Here is a 25,127-nt window from a genome sequence, read left to right on the forward strand (position 1 = left end):
GGATTCATTTTACTACATTGTAGAAAATGAAAGATCAGGAAAACAGGAAATAGTTAAAACGTTACCAATACTCTGTCGCCCATCTTCAGTTCCCTTTCCCCTTTCTTGACGGATCCAGTCTCAGAGAGGTTGGAGACAGATTCACTGTTTGTGCGTGTGAGGTTAGATGGTGTCACAGGTGTCGCTGGTGTCGCCGGTGTCGCAGTGGAGGAGGTCTTCTTGGTTGATGTGGTAGTTGAGGGTAATGTTGATTTTGTGGCGGGTGTATGTGAGGCGACGCTACTAACTGAAGGAGTGGGTGAAGAAGCGCGGGAGGGGGGTGCCGTCAGAGTTCCATTAGCCTCCCCCTCTGTGCGAGACAACTTGGATGGGCGGGTAAATATCCCTCGCAGGGCATCACACTGGAAGTAGCGCACCCCTGCCACTGAGCCATCATTCTTCCCAATTGCCTCATCCAGAACGATCCCTGCCCACTGCCCTGGTGCAAACTGAGCCTCTCCCAAAAATTGTATGTGGCCTGACTTATTCCCATTAACCCAGACTCGCTCTCCAACCTGGAAGCTCTCCCCGGCACCATCTTCTGCACTGGCGTCTGGAGCCGGTTTGTTGGTTGCAGCAACTTTAGATCCTGCTAAAGAATAATGAGAGAGAAAGAGAACACATGAATTGTGAGACTAATGTAAAAAATGGAGTGCAAAACATATGCAAAACATGCAATATGATGTTCATCGCAAAAGTTATTTTGCATAAATGACAACAGGTGTATATATACGCATCGAAGGTACATTATGGTTGTTATGCTCTCACATCGGTTTTGATTGAACGCAACCTGGAAAACTGTGATCAACAAACACCAAATTGGATTCCCTGCTGTATGTCTATTAGGATACAGATGAACATAAACAGTGAGTGTGTCTAATATGCAGTTCCATTCATTCAATCAAATTGACCACCTTCTTTGCCGGTTTCTAGCTAAAATATTGCATGAACCCATAAAAAAATCTCTGTACTACAAGATACTACAAGATAATACAATCAGTGTATCATGAGCTAAAACAGGTCTGCCAACAATGGCCCAGGTGAAGACTCTTACCTGAGCTGGGGTTGGTCTTAGGGGCCGCTGTCCCAGGCGGTCTCCCTATCTTGCTGGGCCCTTTTATCCCACTGGCCTTACTCATGTTTCTTCCTGTGATCTGCTCGACCTACAAGGCTTGTGTCCGACGGTGGGTACAGACTGACCCCAGACCATCAAAAAACTGGTTGCCGCTTCGGGGTGGCAACTTTTGAACGCTTCACCAAAATTATATTAAAAAAAAAAAAGTATTAAACAAAAAGCAAAACCAGGAAAGGGGAGTTGGGAGGAAAAGTGATGATCACAAGACGGACCCTGTTTGGAAGAAAAAAAAGAAACATTACTTGACATCAAGTTAAATAATCATTAAGACAGATGTATTATTTGCTGACTGTTCCTGCCTCTGCTATGGGTGGCACTGTGAGCAATCTTTTAATATGGAGACATGCATGTTAATACAACAGATACGCCTTCACGTCATGTTCACTGACTTGGTTTTTCGTGCAGTGTTAATGGTGGCATTTTGTTTCTGTTATGACAACAAGCTGCTAAGCACACACTGTCACAGTCAAGACCTAAAAATACCCTGTCAAAGGCCAGCCAGTCTGTGTTATGCAATCATGAACTTCTGAATAGCTATTCATCTGTGACCTTAACCTTAATATACAGGCAGAGCCCCAAGCAGGCTCTCACTCAATCCATCATTCTGGCATCTAAACTCATGTAAGTCTGGTTAGCAGCTTTTCCTAAAAACAGGATTACTGTAGAAACAAGACCACCATCAGCAGCAGATTATCCTGTTTCTCAGATTACCTCACCACGAAAAGTGTGTGAATGTGGGATAAAAGCATGGTGCCCCTGTCGCCGGCAGATTGTCAATATGATTTATTGTAACATTGTGATGAAATGGCCTTAATGAAATCAAACAACTGCTGATTATATTGACAGGTTTTGAGTTTCAGGCCAATTGAATTTACTGTCAGATATGTAGCATCTCAAGCTATCTCAGTGGAGGTGTTGACAACATAATCTCTGCAGCACCAGGTGCACAGAAGGTCTAGCACACCGAGTGTCATGCTTGACTGTGTGTGTGACCACAATCAGTAAAAGCAAACGACACACAAGCAATCTAAAGTGAGGATGATGAGCCTGTTTGTCAACAACATGACCGGACAATTACTGGAATGTGTATGTGTTTTAACTTGCCTCTTAATGATGGCGTCATAATTCAACCTTACATTTGGTAGAAAACATGCAAAAAAATGTTGATATGTTAGGAAAATATGTATAAGTAAAAGGTACCAAAGACTTTTCCGAATGACTGTATTTAGTAATTGGATTCAATCCCTCAATCTATCTCTTTAGATAGATAGCGGGATCAGTGTTTGTGTAACAGGGAACAGGAAGCTTTTTCAGACCAATTTGTGCCAGTTACTTTATTTTTAACTGAGCCATTTTCTGTTACACATTGAATGCCATTCAAGCTTTAGCAGTAATTTCACTTATCCTCCTGAATTTTGCTTCAGCCATGTAAGTAAAGTGTATAAACAGCTTGGATAATATCAGGCTAAATGGTTTCACTATTCTCTATCAGTAGCATAATCATTGATTTCAAACCCTTGAAGGATCCCAGGGCAGAGTAACAAACATTTCTTGATATGGGTGCCTGTTCGGAAGTCCCTTTCATAAATAAAAAGGTCAGCTAAGACATTTGATCTCACAAAGGGTAAACATGTGATGAAGAACTTGTCCCATGGTGTCACACAAACTTTAACTTTAATTCCTGTAACGGCCTAAGAGCTCAAGTATGTAGGTTTACCGAAGACACGATTTCACATAGCCTAATCATTATTTCTCAGCAGAAAATAAAAGGTGGCCATCAGAAGGCAGTGAAGGCAGTGACCTAGTTCAAATGCAGCGTTCCAGTTTTCTCCCGCAGTGCCTTTGAGTGATACTGACTAAGCCCTCAGGTCAATGGGAGGCCAAATAGAGAGAGCCTTTCTATAGCTGCAGACCACATTGTTGATTCTAAAGTTTATGTATAATAATTATACAGCACAAATGATAAAAAGGGAAACTCCTACAAGCCTTTGGAATATTGCACGAACTGTTTCTGAAGCCAATAAAAGCATAATGATATCTAATTAGAACATCACCAGGCCTGCTTACAACTGTCTTGTGAGCATCAACAGAGGATGGAACAGCTCTGTCTGAACGAAAGCAGTCAGCTGAAAATGATCCACTTAGTCTGGAGAATTTCCCAGTGCAGTAATGTTCATCTTGTAGCACTGACTCTCACGTAAATCTGGTGGAGAAAGCCAAATACCAATGTTTGGGAAAAAGTTCAATATTATAATGAACTTTTTAGACTTTTTTAGCTATACCCAATTCAATGTAGTCTGGTAGAAAATCAGTTATCAATACACAAATAGAAATGGGTATATATGGTAGTCAGTCAAACAGAACTGGGATCATCTCCAATTCTCAAAATGACTGAATAGACATAAACAACTTCCATGTTGGTAATAACAGAAGTGTATGTGATCACAGGATATGAACAGTAGAACGTTTGTGAGGATTTCACTATTACTCATTTTCAAAATGATGTTTGGAAAAGCAGAACAAAAATAAATCTGCAGATCAGTATCTACATAACTTTGCTACATAGTTAATAAGCTGGCCTTTTGGATACAGTACTCCCACCCACATTCTTCAGTCAAGCATATCTTGCCGACTGCAGGAGTGCAAAACCATTTATGATACAGATGTGAACTGAATCTGTTTGCATGTGTTGTTATAACAGTACAAACTCCCTATCCAGTTCAGCCTCCCAAGTATTTGTTAACAGGCGGGAGGGTGTCACTTGTTACACAAGACAGCAGGCTTTCATTCCATCATGTTTTTCAGCAGGCTAATAATAACCATTGACATCAAGAATATTAAAGTACAAATAGGTTTCCTAAGAATGTTTTTACAGTAGGTCCAGCTTTTACTGACTGGACTAAGTCTACAAACACAGCTACCTATTACATCTTTAAACAACCCGCAGATGTTTGTATTCACCGGTATAAGTCTCACTGCTACACTCTTGCTGTTTCATCACAAGCCAAAAAGAGCTCTGGTTCTTCCTTTTTGAGGAAACATCTGCTGGGATGATTGTGTAGTCCCCTGCTAGCACTGACAGAGGAAGGTGTGGAAAAACACCAACAGGACATGAGCCCAGAATGAGAGCTTGAAGCATCCTACGTCTTCTGTGTCTGTTTTCAAGGAGCCTCATTGCCAACAGGCGGACATTAAACCTACATTACAGCTACTACTATATATCAACTCTAGCCAGTCTCAACACAAATCCTGGCACTTACAATTGTGGTTAGACATAAAGGAGACCAAAATATATGGTTGGGTATCCAAAGTTTCCACTGCGACACCAAGGTTATATTCGGACTTTCCAGAACGTATAAAGCCTCTTCCATTAGAACAGAGAGATTTGTATAACATTAAGTTTACGTAAAATCATACATAATGTTTTCTACATAATGTTTTTTAGGTGTACCAATTAATACACTTTTTTGAATCAGACTTCCTCACCAATGTTAGCCATTCTATCATATAGCCGGAGATTAAATTCCACATGGAGAAGATAAAGACTAGTAGAAATACCGGAATTTCAAAGTGTTATTGACTCAAATTCCCCAGCCTGTAACCCGACATAAAAAAAAACGTAATTCTTATTAATCAGTTAAACAGATTTTTGTCCGAAACAGAAAGGTTTAAAATAAATAGTATCACCTTTCAACTGCAAAACTGTCAAATGCATTTACTCTACTTGTGCGCGGTTGCTTCACTGACATAGTGTACCTGTGCAGTCAAGTCAATAATCCTGAGGCAGAGGTGGAAGAAGTACTCAGATTTTGTACTTAAGTCAAAGTAGAAGTACCAGAGTGTGGGAATACTCCGTTACAATTAAACTTCCAGCAATCAAAATGTTACGTATGTAAGAGTAGAAAGGTGTTGGCATCAAAATATACTTAAAGTACCAAAAGTAAGCCGATTGGCCCATTTCAGAATAATACATACCATATGTATTGATCATAATTATTGATGCATTAGTGTGATCAAAGCTCGAAAAGGTGCAGCTCATTTTAATTACTTTGTATACTGTAAGGTAGCTTGTGAATTTACTCCAAGTGTAACTAAATTCTTATTTGATTTTATTTCACAGTATTAATCCAAAACTGCAAAGTAACTCAAGGTATTAAATAAATGCAGGGGAGTAAAAGTACATGATTGACCTCTGAATTGTACAAATAAGCATAACATGGATATACTCAAGTAAAAGTACAAGTACCCCACAATTGTACAGTGCTTAACTAAATCTATGTGTTTACTTTAAACCACTGTCCTGAGGACTTGGCAGTGGTATAGCAGCCTTTGAAAGCGCCTCGCCTTGTACCCTCTCAGTAGCTAGCCGATAGAGAGCTGTCGATGAGGTGGCACATCTGGTAAGAGAAATCTGAGAATATACAACCACCATAACCGCTAGCTTGCTTACTTACCTTACTAGCTTAGTTGACCAATCTGGTGAGGCATATATCCTGTTTCTGATTAGTTATACAGGTAACATTCAAAACACCGGAATAGCCCGACCAGTGTGGCAAGCAAAACGACTAAAGCAAATTCCTTGAGTCCAAAAGTGTCCGCAATGTCACCAGAGCTCCAGTAGGGCACACTGCTGCTACAAGTTGAGAGTCAGCGTAACAATTTCTAACAGATTAACGTGAAGTCACCTGTTAAGACACCTTTCCTTATAATATTGTTAATATTAGTTGTTTTCACTGTACACTCACATATCCGGCTAAAATGAATCCCAGTCTGTTATTAAGACTGGAATACTGGTGATTAGTTGCTAAGTAACGTTAGCTGCGAGGCCCGACCCAGAGAATCAGGTTTTGTTAAGCTAGGTTAGCTAGCTAAAACTACCACCTTAAGTATCACTAACCTGGACACGTTTCATTTAGCGTGGAGTTTCATGGTTTATCGGTAGGGGAAAGTCAAACAAGTTTATGTGAACACATGACCTCGTCGGAGTTAGCTAATACTGACCTGATATGTTGCTGTGCAGGCTACGTCTTCTCAGGAAATACACCGCTAAGCTAAGTAGAGAAGCACGTCGACGGATCAGAGCCCAGTGCTGTCTGACCAACGGGAGGAACGTCAACGGTAGGACGGGGCCGCCCAAAGATGTTATGTTCAGTAAGATGAAACACTGCCTCTTTCTGAGACAGCAGAATACATTTCCAGAAGTTCAACTTTACTGTTAATACTTGTAAAGCACATTTTCACTTGTAGAAGGAAAATAGATGAACACTTTGCCTTGTGGTGAAAAAACCCCCCAACATTTTAGTCGTTATTATTACAAACTTTCTTGAAAAAAATAATGACAGACTCCAAAATTTGCCATAGTTTCTCAAAAAATAATACTTCCAGACACACTTTACTGTTGATACTATTTAAGCAGATGCCCACCAGTAGAAGAACAATGAAACAAACAAAAAACGTTGCCTTAAAATGTTGAAAATAACTTCTCAAAAAAGCCAGAAACGTATATTAAGATTTGATATTATTAGAGTTATTTTGAGATTGTTATTATTTATTTAAAGTTATAACTTTTTTGTATCTACAGTTACAACTTTAAACTAATAACTTGCTTAAGTATGCTTTTCCCCCAACGCATTGGCAGAACATTTATTTCAATCTAAGACCTAATTCATTAGTTTGATCTTCTTGAAAATAATCAAGTGAAAACAAATATATTCATTAATGACATTTTAAGTGGCCATTAAGGAAATTGCCACTGGAAATAAATCAAACATTAAGAAAAATAAGTGTACTGTAGATAAACAGTTTCAGATTACTTTGGAAGGGTTTAGAAACGACATATACTAGTGACACACACAAGCTTGCGTATTTGCACAAGTATGTACTGTATGTAGGTGTATGTGGGTATTTAGTATGCATATATGTGCAACTCATTTCGTATGCATGTATGTGCAAGTCTCCATCTACACATAGTTTAGAATATTGACTGAACTCAGAAAGAAACGATTGACATAACATTTTCTTGTTGTAAAAATCCCTTAATATTATATAAAAAATATAAACATCCTCAATTGCTTATATGAAATAATCTGTGGTGGATAGTAACAGTAGCTATATTGAATCAAGTACTTGTCTTGAGAGGCAACGTTTAAGGTTCTATTCATCCCTACCACATTTGAGTTGCTTTGAATATTCAGATTAATATAACAAAATATAATCAACAAATAATGTATCATGTATTATTCTTGGTTAAAAGCTTATCCACCTGATGAATCCCTTTCTGAAAGCTGTAAACAAAACTGAAAAAAAAGGTTAATTGTTGGTATGCAGTTCCAAATAAAGCAATGACGCAATTGAAAGCCTGTTTACTGAATGGTTTAGAGCAATTTCAGTGGGACAAAAATAGAAAACCCCATTAAACAGCATAATATTAAAATGAATACAGTTCAGGAAAGGACCATTTTATAATTGTACAATAAAATTAACAGCATGAGTAACACAACTGCTAGAAAAAAATGAGACTAATTGGTCAAAACCTACAAACGTTTTCCGTTGCAGCATCCCTTAATGCCCCCCCCCCCTTGTATCTTAACAGAGAAAATGTGTATACATAGCATAGACATTCAACTTGGTAAAAAACAATTAACAACTAAATAAATGCTTTATAAGATGGTCAAGTTTGTATTAAAAAAATATTGATGCATCCCTGCTATGATCCAAATGAAGATGGTCCATTATTATTTTTTCTTTGCGATACTTCGAGGGGAGCTTTTGAGCAAGTCTCTGATCTTAAGGTATGTCCCTGTGGCTTCAGCGACTTCAGTGTACTCTGGTGTATCTTCAAACTGAACGATGCCAGCTGCAAACCTGCTTCGATGAGGAACAGCGGATATCTTGTCGTCATGCTGAGGAGAAGCACAATCTCCAGCATTAGAGGGATCGAGATCTGGAATCTGCCGGCTGTCATCCTGGCATTTGATTGGAGCAGGGCTCTGAGGGCTTTCATCCTGGCATTTCATTGGGTCAGGGCTCTGCGGGCTGTCATCCCGGGATTTGATTGGAACTGGACACTGCAGGATTTCTTCTTGTGCTTTGACTGGTTCGGGGCTCTTAGCTTTAATCTCTTGAACCACGGGCTTCTTTTGAATTTCACTGCTAGGGCAAGTTTCTGCGGGTGTCGTTGTGTCCATCGTTTCTTCCACCTCCTCCGTTTCCGTGTCAACATGCGGTATGGACACACTTGGTGAACTAGGTACAGGTGTTCCCACTACAGGTGTCTCAGAGTCACTGTTAGTGGAAGTGTCAGCATTTTCTAGTGCGGCCCAAATCAGCCTCTGCTGCTCCTCCAGTTCCTCCAATGACAACTCATCCTCTGTTGCCGGTACAGTCTCATCCACTACTACCCAGCTACGCCTCCGCAGAGCTGGGGATCCGTTAGTTGGTGTGGGAGGAGGTGTACCTTTAGGGAGAGGTGGGGGAGTGGGTGTTGAAGGAGGAGTGCCCAGAGGTAAAGGAGGAGGAGAATCGTAGCAAGGGGAGCCAGGGGGGAGTGGTGTTTGGAACTGGAAGTCACCTGGGCCTTGATAATAAGGAGTTCCTGGATCTGAGGGGAGACAGGGGAAGATTAGAAAAATAAGCTGATTCAAGTGTTAGGGTACATTGTTCTGAACTTTCGCTTTGAAATGCAAGACATGCTTTTTACAACGTGGCAACATTGTTAAAAGCACAATATTGCTTGTGCAGTTTTTGACTTTGATATCTTTTAAACATAAAGCACTACAACCCAAAAAACTATGATCAACAGATCAACAGTTTCTAAAATACTCAAAGCAGTAAGTCTGACAGCAACACCATGCCATCTTTAAAGTCAATATAACCCCTTTTTTCCCACTTTCTGAGGCTTGGTTTTACCTCCAGAAGATCTATTTCTGTCATGTGATTAGATATGTGCTTTAAAAGAGCCATGTAATCCTAATAAAGCCAGACAAGACACATCTTCCATTTTAGTTCGATAACTTTGTGTTCATGTAATTTGTGAAGCCCATTTTTAGGTGAGAGAGATGAACATTTACCAGACTCAATATCCATGTCGGAGCTCCTGTCAGAGCTCTGATCAGGACTGGGCCTCGTCCTCTTCTTTTGGTGCGGAGATGACTCTGATTCATGGCGCCTCTTGTTGCTGGCTCCAGGCTGTTCGTAAGCAAGAAAGACAAGTGGAATTCAAATATTTAAGGACTCTTCCCAAATACCCAGTGGTCATCATCCTCTCTTTATCAGGGCCAGTTCGTTCACAAAAAGTTAATACAGAGGCAGGCATGACTGACTGTTGTATAGAGCAGGTTGGTTTCTGTTGGAAGTAGGCATGGCACCTATGTTGTGTTATTTATCTTTGATGGTTCTTTTATAATTGTTTTTATGTATAATATTTCCTGTTGGTATTTATATATGATATCTTCTCATTTGCATTGAATGATTTGGAAGCAAACAGTGACATTGATTGATTTTAGAAATAAACCCTGTGAGGATAGTGGAAAGCAAAGTGGTGTCACTTCATAGGATGTTGTTCAATATTAGCTTACCTTACGGAAATGTAATGCATCTAACTAAAACCCTACCCTCATGTTTGAGTATCAACATCAAGAACCAAGATTGAGAGAAGCTGAAGTAATGGTTTGAAAAAACAAAAAAGGCACAAAAATCTGTCCATGTTTTGAGAGTAAGAAAAACAACAGTTTGAGGGACTTTAGGATATTTACCATAGGGAAGTTGCTGGACAGGTAAGCTGCATAGTTTGGCTTCATGTGGTTGGTCTGCATTGGAATTGAACCATACTGCATGAACTCCTGGAGGTGGAAAGACATTTAAAAAAGTGTTAGATTAGCACATTTTGACTTGATCAATAGAAAGAGCGTTGTACACACGCATAAATCTCAAAGTGACTTCATAATAAAGAATTCACGTAGATAATAATATATCAATTTAGTGGAAATGATAATACGAATTAAATGGATCAAATGTAGGTCCTTGAGTAGATACTGAAAATACTATTGATTTCCATTATTTTCCTTTTTAATAATAAAATACAAATCTATAGAATTAACATATCAATATCATTTATATACCTGAACTAGAATGTAACTAGTGATACATCAAAAAGAAAAGGTTACATTGAAGGACTTACATCTTTCATTGTGTGTGGTGCAGAAACATTGAAACCGGGGAAGTCCACCAGTTTGGAAACATCATAAGAGATGTTTTGGGAATTGTCTTTTGTGTTACCTTCATTTGGAACTAGAAAACAGAAGAAAATAGTCACAGATTGAGTCAAATCTTTCTACATCTCAATTAAATTATTATGTTTTGATATCTGAAAGAAAAATCTGTTTAAATGTAATTGCAAACATACCATTCCCATCATACATCGTCAAGCCAGAATCTTGCATCTCTGCCTCTTTGAGCCAGCCTGGGGGATATCCCATCTGCCTCATTCGATAAATGAGAGGCGGCAGGGTGTTTCCTTCAATTCCAAGAGCTGTCAACAGCTCCTCACTGTTCAAAAGCACAACAGTGGAAAAACATTTAGGTTCAAGACTTACTTTAACATGAACAATGTACCTAACATTTGTACAAATAATGTTTGTAGAGCTGCAACGATAAATGTATCAGCAGAAAAATAACTATTTTGATAATCCATCAATCATTAAAGGATTTTTTTATTGCAAAATGGCAGAACATGCTGTTTTCAGGATCTAACATATAGGTTTTTTTCTAAATCACTCATTGAATACTATTTGGTAGGAAGACATTATCTTGGATTTTAAGAATGGATGGACACTTTAACTAGGTCCTGACACTTAATAGACCAAATATTAACCGAGAAAGCAATATGCAGATTCACCAAAAAAGAATTAAAAATACAAATAGAAATCACTGGAGCCCTAGTTGTATCTATTGGGCATGAACTAAAAAGCCTACCTCATGACTCCAGGCTTGTATTTCGCAAAGCGTTCCTCCACTTCATCAGCGTGGTACCGCTGGTTGCTCTGCATGGACTGGTTGCTGTTCTGATTGAACTCCTTTCTTCGCTCATTAATTGCAGCCATGTCTTTGGGCTATGGAGGGTAACATGTATAAATAGAGTATATCAAGTTATGACTCATGTTTACATTCAAATCATAATAATGCTAACTTGTTCTTACCTTGGGACAGTCTCTCAGCTGATGACCACTCGAACCACAGTTGAAACACATTGACTTGGGTCTACGATGAACAGATGAGTGATGGACTCATTATACAGGTATATGCCACACAAAAACAAAAGAAGAATCAAAGGATAGAAACTAAATACATTTTTATTACATACCTTTTTTCTTTCATTTCAATATCTGTGCCAACGACTTGGTTGAAAACCTGTTGATAGCTTTGCAAAAATTCAGGAAATGTTATCGTGTTTGTTTAAAAGTAAAAGCTACAAGTTTCCTTTTTCGGAAAACTAAAGATAATTGCCACTCAAAGAGAATATTCTGATCCCTTGTTGAAGACAAGTGAACGGACTACACTGTTGATTTTTGTTTTTTGCGTCAGTTTATCATTCTTAAAGATACGTTGGAACATCCCATCCATCTGTCAGCTGGGGGTTTTCATTTAACAGAGGCTGTCCAAGTCTGTCAACACTAAAGGTAGTGAAATATAACACACTTCCCACCACCTAGAAAAGAAACATAGTGTATATGTTAACTTGGCAGGAAATCTATTTATAAACATCCAATTCTCTTTTTCATGTGGCAAGGGTTATACATTATGCAATATTCAAACTGCTGTAAATTACAGTAAATACTCACTTTAAAGGCTTCAGTTGTTTTTTTTACAGTGCTGGAAGGAGACTTCTGCAGATCTTCCTCCATAGCAAAGGCTGAATTCTTCATGTAGAACAGAACATGTTTTAACATAGGTTCATAACTCTATTGATATTAATGACAATAAAAACACATTCTTGTTTAATACCTGAGGTGTCATTTGAATGATGGATGTTCTCTTTTCATTGCTCGGGTTCTGGTGCTTAAAAATCAAATTGCAGATGCAATCTTCAATTTCTTGACGACATTGCCTAAAAAGGGAAGATGTGTATAGTTTAAGTTTTTTTAACAATTTAGCGATCAGGTACACACACACAGCAAAGTAATAGAAATTCTGTACTTTCATCTTATAACCCAACGTGTGAAAACCAAACAAAAGAGACGTAAAACAAATGTGTTTTAGCAATAGTGTTAACAGGGTTAAACAGAAATGTTTTACCATCACGCCAACTTGACAGCAGTGTTGAACAGTAACTAAGTAAATACATTCAAGCACTACACTAAAGTAACATTTTGAGTTACTTGAGTAATTACATTTGATGTAACTTTATAAATTCTACTCAGAGGGAGATATTGTTCTTATTTTATCAATTGAGTGACTAGTTATGGAAAATATGATCAACGATGAAGATATACGTTATTAATAAAACAATCAAACAACACAGCATTATATAAAGCAATTGAAATTACCCCCAACTTTAATATTAAAATCATAGACGCATCAACACATATAAAAAGACAGACATTGTTCTGAAATGTTATATTCGTTAACCATTGATGGACATACTAGCACAGACGTGATAAAACATACGATGCAAAACAGAAGTGAAACAATGAACACATTTGACTGCTTACTTTGAAATAATGTTGTTTGCATAAAGGACTTGAAGAGCTGGCCCGTCCATGTTGGCATCTTCAATATGCATGCCGCTGTAAAGAGAAAGAACAATTATTATTGTTATTATTATATATATGTTTAATGCACAAGGACCATGCATACAAATGAATGAATCTCAAAAAGAGAAGAGATGCTATATGCCAGATTATAGTTTAAATCTCATTTTCATCTGCAGTCGCTGGGCAGTGACACACAACAATCATCAAACATTAAAAACATATCATAATGCCTGTCACACTTACAGATGTATAAAATATAAATACTATTGGTCAATACAAATATAATTCTACAATTAATTTATAATTCAATCTGAAATTATATTCCAATCAATGTTCCATTTAATGTTGGCAAGGCAAAGAATTGTGTGCACTATGGGAAACACCATGACATGATTGTTATGTTGAGTTTCGTTTCATTTGTTTGGCGCATTAACTATTCAGCTCACAATTACCTTGGTCGTGCCATGATGTTCAGTTTCCTTCTCAAACCTTTATGTGATCAATGAGTTAAGGAATTAGACAGACATTCTTAAAAAAATAGCCATCAGCGTACATTTATGGGTTGTGCGTTTTCTGTTTTGGTTATTGACAGTAGGCTAGCGACGTTAGCCGCCGTTAGCTTGTGCTACATCCACAGAGCTAACACACACTGGTACAAGGATATTCTCCTCGGTGAGTCTCTGGATGTGTTCATCACACTCCTCAAGCCGGCTCGGGAGCTGGCTCGTCTCCTCCTGTTCTTCCTCATCGTTGTATGTGAAGCGAATATGCGTGGGGACGGTCGGCGGTACAGAGTCATCGAGCTGCTCAAAGAGCTCACTGTCGCCGAAATCAACTTCAGCCATTTTTTACAACACTGTGGTGAAGGCAGGACGGATCCAGGTTCAGAGGTGAAAGCAGTTATTAATCGTTTTCATTGGTTCTCTTCATGTCACGTGATACGCAGACGACAAATGGTGTTGTTCTAAGCCCAGAAACATCTATATCAGGCTACATCACTCCAACACAAGGAGAATAAACTATCGTTGCTTCTCAGGCCTCTTCACATTACAGATAATGAATGTGTAATTATATTTGAAAGTACAAGTCAACACTTCGTACTTTTCAGAACAATTCAGTGCATCGTGTTATAGAGCTCATGAATCGCCGCTGCTTTCGCCTATGAGACAAAGTTAAGGGCTTAAAATTACCCTTTAATTCCTGTTCCGGTGTTGACACCGGCAGTCATCTGGGTTTGTTGCTGTTGCCCGTTAAGGCCGCTTGAATGTCGTTACTTTACTGTAGTGTGCAGTATAATGGTGAAACAATCAGTCTTTCTACGGGACAAGAGATATTTGTGAGTGATTGAGAAGCTTCCCTTGCTTCCAGCAATGTCGAGCCCCTCTACTACCCACTTAGCTTTACCGCATTGGGACGGGGGCTCTCGAAAAATTCGCTTTATTCAGCTGGTGAATCTGACATCGTTCAGACTGACAGACTGCTCCAACAAGGTGAGTGTTACTGCAGGCTTCTGTCTGTGAGTGGTGTAAAGTAACTAAGTAGATTTACTTAAGTACATTTTTGAGGAGTTTGGTCTTTACTCTAGTATTTCAATTTTGGCTACGTTGAGGTAAATTGTGTACTTTTACTCCACTACATTTATTTAATACCTTAAATATAGTCACTAAATGTTTTATTAATGATTTGAATTATATTCAACACTTAAATAAGACTTTTCTTACACTTCGAGTAAAACAAGCTACCCTGCAGCATACAAAGTAATTAAAATTAGCTGCCCCTTTTCCAGCTTTGATAACAGATGAATGCATCAATATTGAGAATCAAAATATACAATATATAGTATTCTGAAATGGGAAAACTTGAAGTTTATTTTGATGCTAACACTTTTGTAATTTTGTGAATGATGTTTGCAATGCAGGACTTTTACTTGTCACTGAGTATGTTTACACTGTGGTATTTCTACTTTTACTACAGTAAAAAAGTTACATCTTCCACCCCCGGTTTTTGTAAAGCAACTTGACAATGGTCTCTAATCTTGTCTGTTTTTGAAATGCATTTTATTAGCAGTATTACTTCTCAATTTATGTTAATATCACACCAAACGACATCATTTGTATCATCTCTGTATCTGTTTCAGAGTCCAGTGGTTCCTCTCTTTTTAGGCGCTGATCTGTTTTCCAACACAGACATTCGCACAGAGAACCATCCCAGATACCATGCCAAGTTTGCCAAGAAAGGCTTTGCAACGAAAATACATTTTTCCTCATGTAAACAAATACAAAGGAGAAATTAGCAGCACAAATGTGTTCCAATGACTTCCCTTACACTAATACACACACTGTTGTCTTCCTGTTGCAGCGTTCAGGTTCCATGGGCTGAAGGTATCTACTGCAAACAACAGCCTCTGGTTCTACAGCGTTCAGGGACTTTTCCGAGTAGCGTTCGAGATGTACAGTAAGCAGGAGCAGCTTGATGTGCTTGAGAACTTCCAGGTGCAGTACAGTAAGCATTTCGAATATCTTTACATAATATATTTTCTTTCTTCAATGTATCAATGTTTTATTTCTTACTGTTTAACATTGCAGGATGTTTGGAAATCCCAGATAAATGACAGCCCTCTGAAAACGAGTTACAGCCTCAGTGTGCAGCTGGACAACGCTCCGTCCAGCAGCCTGCAGGATACAGAATCCAGGAGGGAAATGTCACAACCTCAGCATCGCCAGGTTGGTAGGGAATCGATGGATGTATATAGCAGTGAAACAGTCGATGCATCAGCAGATCACGACTACTGTTCTTTTCCTAAACAGACATTGAAAACAGAGCACAGCCAACTTGTTGTTTCAACAGTGAGAGAGAAATTACAGAGCTTGGATGACAAACTCTCCTCTGAGACTCACAGCTACACAGAGCAGCTGGAGACTATCTTGCTGCTTTTGGAGAACATTGAGCGGTACATGAATGGGAATCTAGAAGAAAAGGATGTAACAGACACGGTCACAGCCCTACTACAGGCCAAAGACTGGGGCAGTGTGTATTCAAGTTCCCTTTTCTGTGGTGTAGGACGGTGGCTAGGCCAGCAGTTTCACGCAGCCAACGGCAGCATCAGCCAGAGAGTGGAGGACTTTAAAGTTCAGCATATTGAGCGGATTAGTGACTTGCCACCTGCTGAGGAACTAGTGACAGAGCTTTTCCCAGAAGCCATGCAGACTCTGCTGCTACATTGGATGGGTTTAAGTGAGGAGTCCACTGTGGAGAAGAGACACAGCGAGTTCCCCATCCTGCTCCTCATCCTCGAGTTCGCCAACCACAACCTCATCACCGGTGTTGCTCATGTGCTGTACTCCAGTCTTATATGTAAATAGGAGATTTTTAATTTGGGGGTAAACACCAAGAATTTAACTGAACCTTTTTTTTTAACCAGTATTCTAATACATATCTATTTTTGTATATGAAATTGTCCTTTATTTGCTTTGTAGTCTAGTTTTCTATCAGGTTTCGTAACAACTAGGGCTGCATGACAACTCGATATTGTGTCGACCTTCAGGGGAGTACTTCTGCTATGGTCTAATAATTTGTTTATTTTAATTATGATTGCAAACAAATTGTCTTTTACAAATCATGTAACATTGAGAAGATAATGCATGGTTCTAAAACATATAGCTTTTCTCCATATGATTTTGCCTGTTTCATTGTTTACAAATTGATTTGGAAAAACATTTGTTCATTTAAACCAAAAATATTATCGGTGTTGAAATGAATAAAAATAACCACAGTCAACACAAAACTAATTTATTAGGAGCATATGAAATAGGTGATTTCTGCTGTCAAGCCCATCTTTATCCATGGCAATACTGAGTACAATATGTCATAAAATCCAATGATGTGTTTTTCCCAATCAGGAAAATTAAATGAGAGATTTTGATAATGCTACACTGACTTCAGACACCTTTTTGCTAACTGTGTTAACTTGAGCCATATCATATTCTGTTTATGTTCAAACAACCACAAATATGAGTTAAAAAAAACTACCACATTTTCAAACAAATAACATAACTAATCTTAACCAGTATCAACCAGTCAAGCTGATGCATCCTTTTGCAAAGATTACAATACAGATTAATACACAGTGAGACATACTCAGCATCTGCCTATTTACATTATAATGTTCCAATATGTGAGATGTTTGTCTATAAATAAATTACAGATTCATAGCGACATCCATGCAAGCTTGAGGGCTAGCGATGAATTGGTGGTCCCGTGTGATCAGATGTGGGGCAAATGTCTGGCGCTAGATGGAGTCCATCCCACGGGAGAATGAGGAGCCGAAGCCGAGGCCCATCCCCCTCTGAGTGTGAGTCTGAGAGCGAGCCATCTCGTACTGAACGTCCAGGTTCCTGAACATCTCCTCCTGCTTCTGAAGAGTCTTCAAGCCTTCTTCGTTGAGCGGTTGGGCGACTTCGGGTTCCACTTCATCCTCTCCCTGTAAACACACCAAATGGATTTTAGCGCGGAAAAGAAAACATTCAGAAAGCATCAAGTGGTGTATTGAACATTTTACGGCAACTTTTTGATAATGCTGTGTTCATATGTCTTTTCTGAAATGTCAATCTCTATAAAAATGTAGTGACCAGATGTCTGATCTTAAGTATGTATCCGAGAGTAAGCTACGAAAAGCATTCACAGGGTTGAAAAACATATAAAACCAGACGAAATGCAAGCAGGCAATCACTGTAGCCCTCATTGAGCCGGAGAGGAGGAGCCAACTTTGAATGCTGTTAACACAAACAACTTATTTTGTCTTTGAGTAAAAAGACTATTACTTACTTTTATTCCCATTAGTTTGCGGAATTTAACATTTTGGTTCTTGTTTCCAAAGTTGAGCTTTTCCCACAACTCAGCTGTCTGGGATTTGTCCTTAAAAGAAAACAGAAATGATAAGACTCATGTAATGTTATTCAAATATGGAATTGGTGGATAAATAAGAAGTAACAGAAAAATTCTATCTTACCCCCTCCTTCTTTCCCTGCCATAGCATCTTCCTCTTTTTCTCCTGCTCTGCAAACTTCATGGGGTTTACAGCGGATGGGTTATAGAAGCTGGGCACCGCGATGCCCGTCTCTGCCAGTGTTTTCGCTTGAAGGGCTGCCATCTGTGCCGCCATGGCTATCTGTGGCGTGACCTGGGTCCCAGAGGCTAGCAGGGCGGCCACATTGAGCGCGGGGTTCGATGTGAGCGCTGCAGCAGCCGTCGCCGCGATAGGGGCGGACACTGGAAATAGAAAAGACAGCATGAGTAAATTACTGAATCTTGACTGAAATGATTTGAAAACTTGGGGCACATTAAGCTCTTCTCACCTGCAGTTATCTCCTGCTGTTGCTGCTCCAGCATCTCCTTCTCCTTCTGCTCCTGCAGTTTCTTTGCTCTCTCCAGCCTGGAAGGAAAACAGTAAGATCATCACGTTACTTTTTTCATCTAAAAGCTTGTCACCTTCTGTGTATCTAGAAGTGATCATATATTTTATACGCAAAAAAAACATGTTGGAGACATAAGCCAGATTTTACACTTGTATTTTTTTTAGCATTATTGCATTCATTAAAAGGTAGGGTAGGTAAGAATGGAGAAACCAGCCCGAGTGCGCTACACAACCGGAAGAAATCTGCCCCTTCCTTCAGACTTCCTTACAGAGCCCCTCCTCCAACAGACACGAACGCGCACATGACCAATGAGGGCACGAGATAAGTTTGTGCACAGATGGAGGGCTGACAGGCAGGTAGGCCATCCAGTTATTTTAGCCGGGCCGGCTCAGATGATTGGTCGTGCTTTTTACAGCGCTATGGCTTCCACAGATGACATTTTTGTAATGTATTTATTGTCAAAGCATTTAATGTACTCATTGCTATCGGGATGTTAAGAGCATTCCATGGAATATAACAAAGTGTTTCTGAAGGGAATTACCTACCCTACCTTTAAACAGGGGGACAGTAGAGGTTTGAAAGGAAGGCAGATAAAGAAGGTGCAACATGCAACAAAGGTCCCCGGCCAGACTAAATGTGGATATTTAAAATCACATGTTCACCAAGACAACCAGTGTACCCCATCTATCTGCATTTAATGTGTCCTTGATTTCTTACCAATGTGGTTTTATGAACAAATGTGCTCTCTGGTAAGTGCAACATGGTTGAGAAGTCAGATTAAACTAAACCCAGTGATCAACAACTTTAAATCTGAATAACTTCAGGAGTGAGCCAGCTGGCTGATGGAGGGATTTAGATGTCTGTATGGTCTAAAGCTTCATACTCTGTCATTTCACTGCTACCCATTTCATCTTCATAACATGTCAGGCATTAGTAGAGCAGTAGAGGTTGACAAGGTTAGGGTAATAACTGAAAAAGAGCGCTTTGTAGCCGATGCAGAAAGCACCCCTAGCATTGCTTGGATTTGGCGAGACCATCTACATTGTAAAAGCCCTGGAAGCTATTGCCTTGCCTTCTGGCCAGGGCCTCTTGTGCATCCATAGCTGGGTTTCGGCCCCGGAAGGCAGGTGGATTAACAGACCTGCTTCGACTCTTTCTTAGCACTTTCTCACTCCTTTTCTTTCGCTCCCTGGGGGGAACAACAACAGAAAAAGAAACTTAGCAAGTAGAACAAAAGATCAGAAACACTTGATCTAAACGGTAGGATCACTCTCACCTGCTTTTACTGCGACTTCTGCTGTGATGGCGGTGTTTGGTCCTTGAACCCGAGCGAGACTTCGCCGACTTCTTCTTCCTGTCGCGGCTACGTGATCGTGATCGCCGTTTGTCCTTACTTTTACTGTGAGGCCGTCTGAAAGTAACACAATCCATCAACGTGAATCAAAGAAGTTACTGTCGTGAAGCATCGTTTCACCACTCATCCTAGATTCCCTTTAAGGATATCCAGTCTACAGGGCCCAGGAGTTCAAAACTTTTCATCTCAATCAGATCCGATCAGATTTTGAAATCCCATTTTTTGTGATCCAGGATCAGACAACTCGGACAGATTTTGTCCCAGTATTTCAAAGCAATTCAGGATAGGATCACCCTGATCCAGATTCAGACTTTTCAAGATGATTAGATCCTGAATATCAGTGCTTTAATTATACCGATCTCCATCTAGTGGATATGTAAAAAGAATACAAGGAAGACAAGAGACCACATTGCAGAGACATCTATTGTCCGCAATTACTTTTGAAGGTGATGACGGGTTTTTTTTTTTTTGAAGATATTTTTTCTTTAATCTAAAATTACATTTGGGATTGACAATCTTTGTTGTGATAATTTTATGAGCATAAACATTTATGTCATCAACATTTGGTTGAAAACAAAATAGGCCACCACAAACGTGAACAAAAATTGAAAAATAAAATTGATTGGCCATGAAGGCTAAAGATTGTGTATTAATTCAGTTAACAAACGTTGCCATTTTATTTGTATTGAAACATATTTTTAAATAAATGGTACAGTACATTTTGCTCTAGTAATCCACTGGAAATCCACCCCTCTGGTGGGATCAAAATAATCCAGTTTTTTGGGATCAAACTGATCCCAATCCTGTGTTGTCGGTTTGAACTACCCGTTTTGAAGATTTGATCCAGATTAAAGCTTGGATTTGATTTCCAGATCTGATCAGATATCAAAGTGATCCTAATCCTGTTTTTTTGTTTTGAACTACACAAAATCCAAATCTGATCCGATCAGATAGGAATTCAAAGTTTTGAACTCCTGGGCCCTGGATATGGAAAAGTGCCGACTATTAATTAGGACCAGAGCTTCTACAATAAAAATGATCATACATTTGTTTATCTGTTGCAGGGTATGCAGGAATCCTGAAGTCAAATGTAATACCTTTTAAGACCCTTTTCATACATTTGAAGACCTCATCATTAATCCAGAAAACATACCAGACCCTAAATAACAATGAATGTAGACCTGCTGAATATTGATTGTATTGATCAGACTCACCTCTCTCGTGAGTGTGACCTGGAGGCACTGCTGCGGCCCTTGGAGGGTTTCCTGTCTTTGCGTCTGGATCGCTCGTCTCCATCCTCTGCTGAAAGTCTCTCTGCCTCTTGCTGCTCGTCTGTTTTTCTGTGCGATTTTGATGGTTTCTCCGAGTCCCTCTTTCGAGCCTGTTTTAAGAAGAAGTTGTCTCTTTCAGGAAAATAGTGCAACAAAAAGAGTTAGTACCATGGCTTAAGGCAGACGGTATGTAATCAAATTGGTTTGTAAAAACAAAAGTCCATCTCATTTCAAATCTACTTTCATAACATACACAGAATGTCGTGTTGTGAACAGGATTGCAAGAATGGAATTTATTTCTAATATAGACTCATTTGACTACACTACATTCAGTGACTCGAAATATATCTTCGCTTATATACATGCCAAATTACTGCGCTGTATACTTTCTGAATTAAAGTGTCAGCTAATTAAATGTAATAATGTACTGCAATCAATAAAAATAAAACACATTTGGAAACTCTCAGACGATATCATCCTTTGCATGCAAACACTAGGATCTAATTCTTATAAACATATATTTGAGTCGTCAGTTCTGCAAAAAACCCAATTCAATGTCTCCAGAATGCTTTGGACTTGAAACCACTGAAAGGTGAAAGTAGGGATGGGCATCGACTTACTTCTTACAGCTTCTTTACTTACTCCATCCAAATCAAACAACACTGGTGGTATAATTAACATATAAAAGCACAGATTACCCTTTTGAAATTAAATGAATGATGCATTTCTACACGATTTAATATCCTATGACCATCGTATGTGTAATTCTTATAACAATATGTTTATGTGACGGTAACACTGTTTGGAACGAGTCTTCATTAGTATGATGTGGCAAATCACTTAACAGAGCTCAAACGTTTTTACTCTTTATAAAAACAAATGAGTCGTACAATTCCAGATTTAATGAAAAGAGATCATTTGGATTAAATGAGATTAATTTAATGAATTATGCCCATCCCTAGCTGAAAAAGATTATTCTTCTAATAGTGTGAGATAAATAGGAGTTTGAATGGCAGATAGTTACCTGTCCCAGTAGTAGACATATTATTTTGCTATGTCAGCAGGGTCTTCTGTTCAGTCTCTTCGTGCATTAGCACGCTGAGTATGATTTGTTATAGAAATGTTATCATGTGATCTACACACAGGATTTAACAAAAAAAGCTACTCTTCACCTTTTATTATGGACACAAACAATGACAGATATCGAAGGATGAAAGCTTCCTTTGACACATGTCAACCATTCCACGAGCGAGCCCAATGTCATCTATTTCTTTTGTTCTTAACTTTAGGTATTGTAACAAATGTAACCTTATAAAACATACTCACCTTTACCTAAAACTAACAAGAAAAACTACTTAAGGACTTCAAAATCACATCAAATGTGTTTTTAGTCATAGAAAGAAATGTATTAATTACCTCTTTACTCCTGGTACGACTCCGTTTGTTTTTTCTGTCTCCTGAAAATAGCAGAAAGCATAGATATGACAAAATGTATTTCTGATCGTTGCTCAATGAGACGGTGGCTTTTTTCTTTCCACAAACTGATGGATCTCATGAGTGTATCTTCTGAGAACAAAACTCATACCATGGCCATCATTTGTTCGGCTACTTCAGCAGGGGATTTGTCCGTTACTGAATACTCACGTTTTCGTTCCCTGGAGCGTGACCTTGACCTTGAATGGTGAGGTCTGGAGCTCCGGGGGGACCTGGATGACTCCATGTTGTGTTTTTTTCTGTGATGAACTGGGGAGCCTGGTCTGGTCATGTCAACCGAATCATTGTCACTTCCCTGGAAAATATAGATATGAGATCAAAACACGTCAGCAGCAAATCAGTGTGGTTTTATAAGCTAAAGCACTGATGTACTGTTCTATTACAATTATTTAGAGTGGCAAGGTATGAGACAGTTTTTAACATAACATAGTGTGTTAAATAAGGATATATAGGACATGTGTTTTGATGACACAAAATGATTTAATTTAATGCTACCGTCCTTGTATCACTTTGCTCAATCTTCAAAACACACACACACAACCAAAACTATGCATATAAACATCAATCTCACTATATCCTGAATGGGTTTATACATACAAATATAAATAATTACAAGTTCTGAAATAGCACTCACGTAAAGTAAAAGACTAATTTATTGATATTGATAATACCATCCGTTTCCTAAATGGATTATGGTTACAGACAGGAAACTAATTCACAAGTCTCCTAATATGTGTTTAATACAATTGTTCCTTTCTTAACATCTCCTTTTGCACATCATTTAAGTCAAATAGTCTGCAGACAGGATTTAAATAAAAAATCATTTTAAATTCACAGTTTTAGAGAAGATGGCCTGTAGTGCTAGGCTGTCTTCTTTAACGGATTAAAGCCCTATTTCATGCATTTTCTCAGTATTTACTGTACATGAGATGTTTACTTGACTATGAACGATTCCACTCAGCCCTTTTCGATTCACTGATCATCCAGCAGTTTAAATGTGATAGTACTGTATACTAGTTTAACTTAATACACAGTCAGATGGTAAGAAATTACTTTAAAAGTAACATTAATCCAGTATAGTTAAGTGAATGGGCCTGTTTTGGTCGTATGGCTGAGTCGTTGATAACCATCAGCCATACAGACCAAAACCGAACTTTATCATTAGCACCACCATAACGCCTTAAATACAAATTGTTCTCGCAGGTCTTCACACTTTTAAATAGCAGCTACTGATGTTAAATTCGGCAAATGTACGACGTCCGGTGGTTTTTATATGGTCATGACGATGATTATGTTTTAACCAAATGCATATCACGATTGTTACGGGCATTAAATCAAAAACAAACCAATTAGCCAACATGCTATCTGAATAAGCTAAACTCTATTACGGTAGCCATTCATTCTTTCATTAGAAGATTTTTTTTTTTACATTAGCTTGGTCGCTAAGCTAACAAACGGTAGCCGCCATCTTTACCAATAACATATTTGCTAAATAGAATCGTTAACCTACACTTACGTTATTTATATGTTCCTGCATCTATTTGTGTACTGATTATCGTTGTGTATTGGTACTTACCGACATATTCCAACAGCACAATGTTTATGTAACACGTCTGTTTTGTTGACTGCAAACACGGAGGACCTTAAGCTGCTCCAGTCGAGCTAAGCTAATTTGATCTGGGTTGCCAGGTTTTACCTCTTGTATCCTTTGCATTCCTCCCAATGCAAACAGAGTTAACCAAGCGGACAAAACACAGGGATGGTTTATCTATTTATGGAGAAGTATAATGGAAAAAGGCTTTGATAATATTAGGCAAATATTGTAAATAATTACATGAAAGAGATTTAGTGTCAAATTTGACAAATAATATATAAAGTGACGCAGGTTTAAACCGAAAATGATTTGTTTTAGTACATTATGTGGTCAGGTCTGGTTCTTACAAAATGTTAAATACTTTATTGATAAGGTTAAAACAACTGAAGAAAATCTGATTTGTGAACACTAAAAACTGTGTTATTACTGATAAAGGATTTCATCTTATAACTTATAAAGTAGCAGAAGAACATGAAATCAACGGAAACTTATCCAAACTGGCAACGCAACAAGGTTCTCCGGATGTTCCTCTATTGCCCCGCCCTCCTGTGTGAGAGATCGTGGTCTAACCCCCTGAATTCAGCCTGTCAGGCAGCACTCAATCTTAGACTGTGTGCAGACGAAATAATCTTTGTCTAGTAAAACATTATATTTGGATTCACGGTTGATTTTATTAACATATTGGGTGTGGCTTTTGGTTTACCTATTCATAAATCATAAAAAACGTGGCCTGCTGTATGCGTAGCCTCCATAAACTCAGTTAGAATTAGTATCTGGTAGACAAAACCCAGGGGAAAGTTACCCATGAAATACCGTCAGCAACCCGCCAATTTATAAAGCTAAGGTGAAGTGATGTTATGGTTGCCGTCTGATTATTTTTCGTGAGTTGGTAACTAATTCTCAACTGTATCAGCGGTGTCGGCAATCTGCTAACTAATAGGTAGCCTTACATGTTGTTTGTCTTGTATCTCTTGGCTGAATTAACAGCGTTATCATAACATTGCGGTGTAATGGGTTACAGAGTTGTCAGAACTTGCTAGCTAGCCTGGCTAAAATCAAGTTAACGTCTCATGTTG

General features: G+C 38.7%; 5 protein-coding genes across 11 annotated transcripts in view; 2 read left to right on the forward strand and 3 right to left on the reverse strand.

Annotated features, from left to right (window-relative positions):
- Nucleotides 1-6,331, reverse strand: part of clip1a (CAP-GLY domain containing linker protein 1a) — a 29,580-nt gene extending 23,249 nt beyond the window's left edge. For 3 of the 6 annotated variants that reach the window (XM_079689098.1, XM_079689099.1, XM_079689096.1), the window contains exons 1-3: nt 6,176-6,330; nt 1,094-1,387; nt 66-631 (exon numbers count right to left, since the gene is read on the reverse strand). In XM_079689098.1, the coding sequence (XP_079545224.1) occupies nt 66-631; nt 1,094-1,178 (651 nt within the window). In that variant the 5' untranslated portion in view covers nt 1,179-1,387; nt 6,176-6,330. Of the gene's footprint in view, nt 1-65; nt 632-1,093; nt 1,388-6,175 lie in introns of all 6 variants that reach the window. The other 3 variants (XM_079689095.1, XM_079689094.1, XM_079689097.1) reach the window with 3 other exon arrangements.
- Nucleotides 6,332-7,521: 1,190 nt separating this feature from the next.
- zcchc8 (zinc finger, CCHC domain containing 8) lies at nt 7,522-13,807 on the reverse strand. The gene is made up of 14 exons (XM_079690087.1): nt 13,586-13,807; nt 13,377-13,416; nt 12,883-12,957; nt 12,176-12,278; nt 12,013-12,090; nt 11,776-11,879; nt 11,535-11,591; nt 11,371-11,431; nt 11,147-11,283; nt 10,578-10,720; nt 10,353-10,462; nt 9,928-10,014; nt 9,244-9,361; nt 7,522-8,774 (listed from the first exon to the last, which is right to left on the reverse strand). The coding sequence occupies exons 1-14, from the start codon at nt 13,767-13,769 to the stop codon at nt 7,909-7,911; spliced, it is 2,163 nt and encodes a 720-aa protein (XP_079546213.1). The 5' UTR covers nt 13,770-13,807; the 3' UTR covers nt 7,522-7,908.
- A 130-nt stretch (nt 13,808-13,937) lies between these two features.
- On the forward strand, nt 13,938-16,854 carry LOC307044755 (uncharacterized protein). The gene is made up of 4 exons (XM_079690090.1): nt 13,938-14,414; nt 15,062-15,191; nt 15,283-15,416; nt 15,510-16,854. The coding sequence occupies exons 1-4, from the start codon at nt 14,295-14,297 to the stop codon at nt 16,284-16,286; spliced, it is 1,161 nt and encodes a 386-aa protein (XP_079546216.1). The 5' UTR covers nt 13,938-14,294; the 3' UTR covers nt 16,287-16,854.
- Nucleotides 16,698-24,184, reverse strand: rsrc2 (arginine/serine-rich coiled-coil 2). 2 transcript variants are annotated; one of them, XM_079690089.1, is made up of 10 exons: nt 24,034-24,184; nt 22,608-22,752; nt 22,380-22,420; nt 20,907-21,073; nt 19,615-19,749; nt 19,480-19,527; nt 18,279-18,355; nt 17,933-18,192; nt 17,749-17,838; nt 16,698-17,404 (listed from the first exon to the last, which is right to left on the reverse strand). In XM_079690089.1, exons 1-10 carry the CDS (start codon nt 24,037-24,039, stop codon nt 17,213-17,215), a joined length of 1,161 nt encoding a protein of 386 aa, XP_079546215.1. In that variant the 5' UTR covers nt 24,040-24,184; the 3' UTR covers nt 16,698-17,212. The 2 variants fall into 2 exon arrangements, with proteins under 2 accessions (XP_079546215.1, XP_079546214.1); XM_079690088.1 differs by having other exon boundaries at nt 19,411-19,527.
- A 650-nt stretch (nt 24,185-24,834) lies between these two features.
- kntc1 (kinetochore associated 1) overlaps nt 24,835-25,127 on the forward strand; it is a 54,296-nt gene continuing 54,003 nt past the window's right edge. The window contains exon 1 of the mRNA XM_079686679.1: nt 24,835-24,991. The gene's annotated coding sequence lies outside the window, so the exon portion shown is untranslated. The remainder of the gene's footprint in view (nt 24,992-25,127) is intronic.

This window comes from Notothenia rossii (genome assembly GCF_949606895.1).
Source record: "Notothenia rossii genome assembly, chromosome: 6".
Taxonomy (NCBI): Eukaryota; Metazoa; Chordata; class Actinopteri; order Perciformes; family Nototheniidae; genus Notothenia; species Notothenia rossii.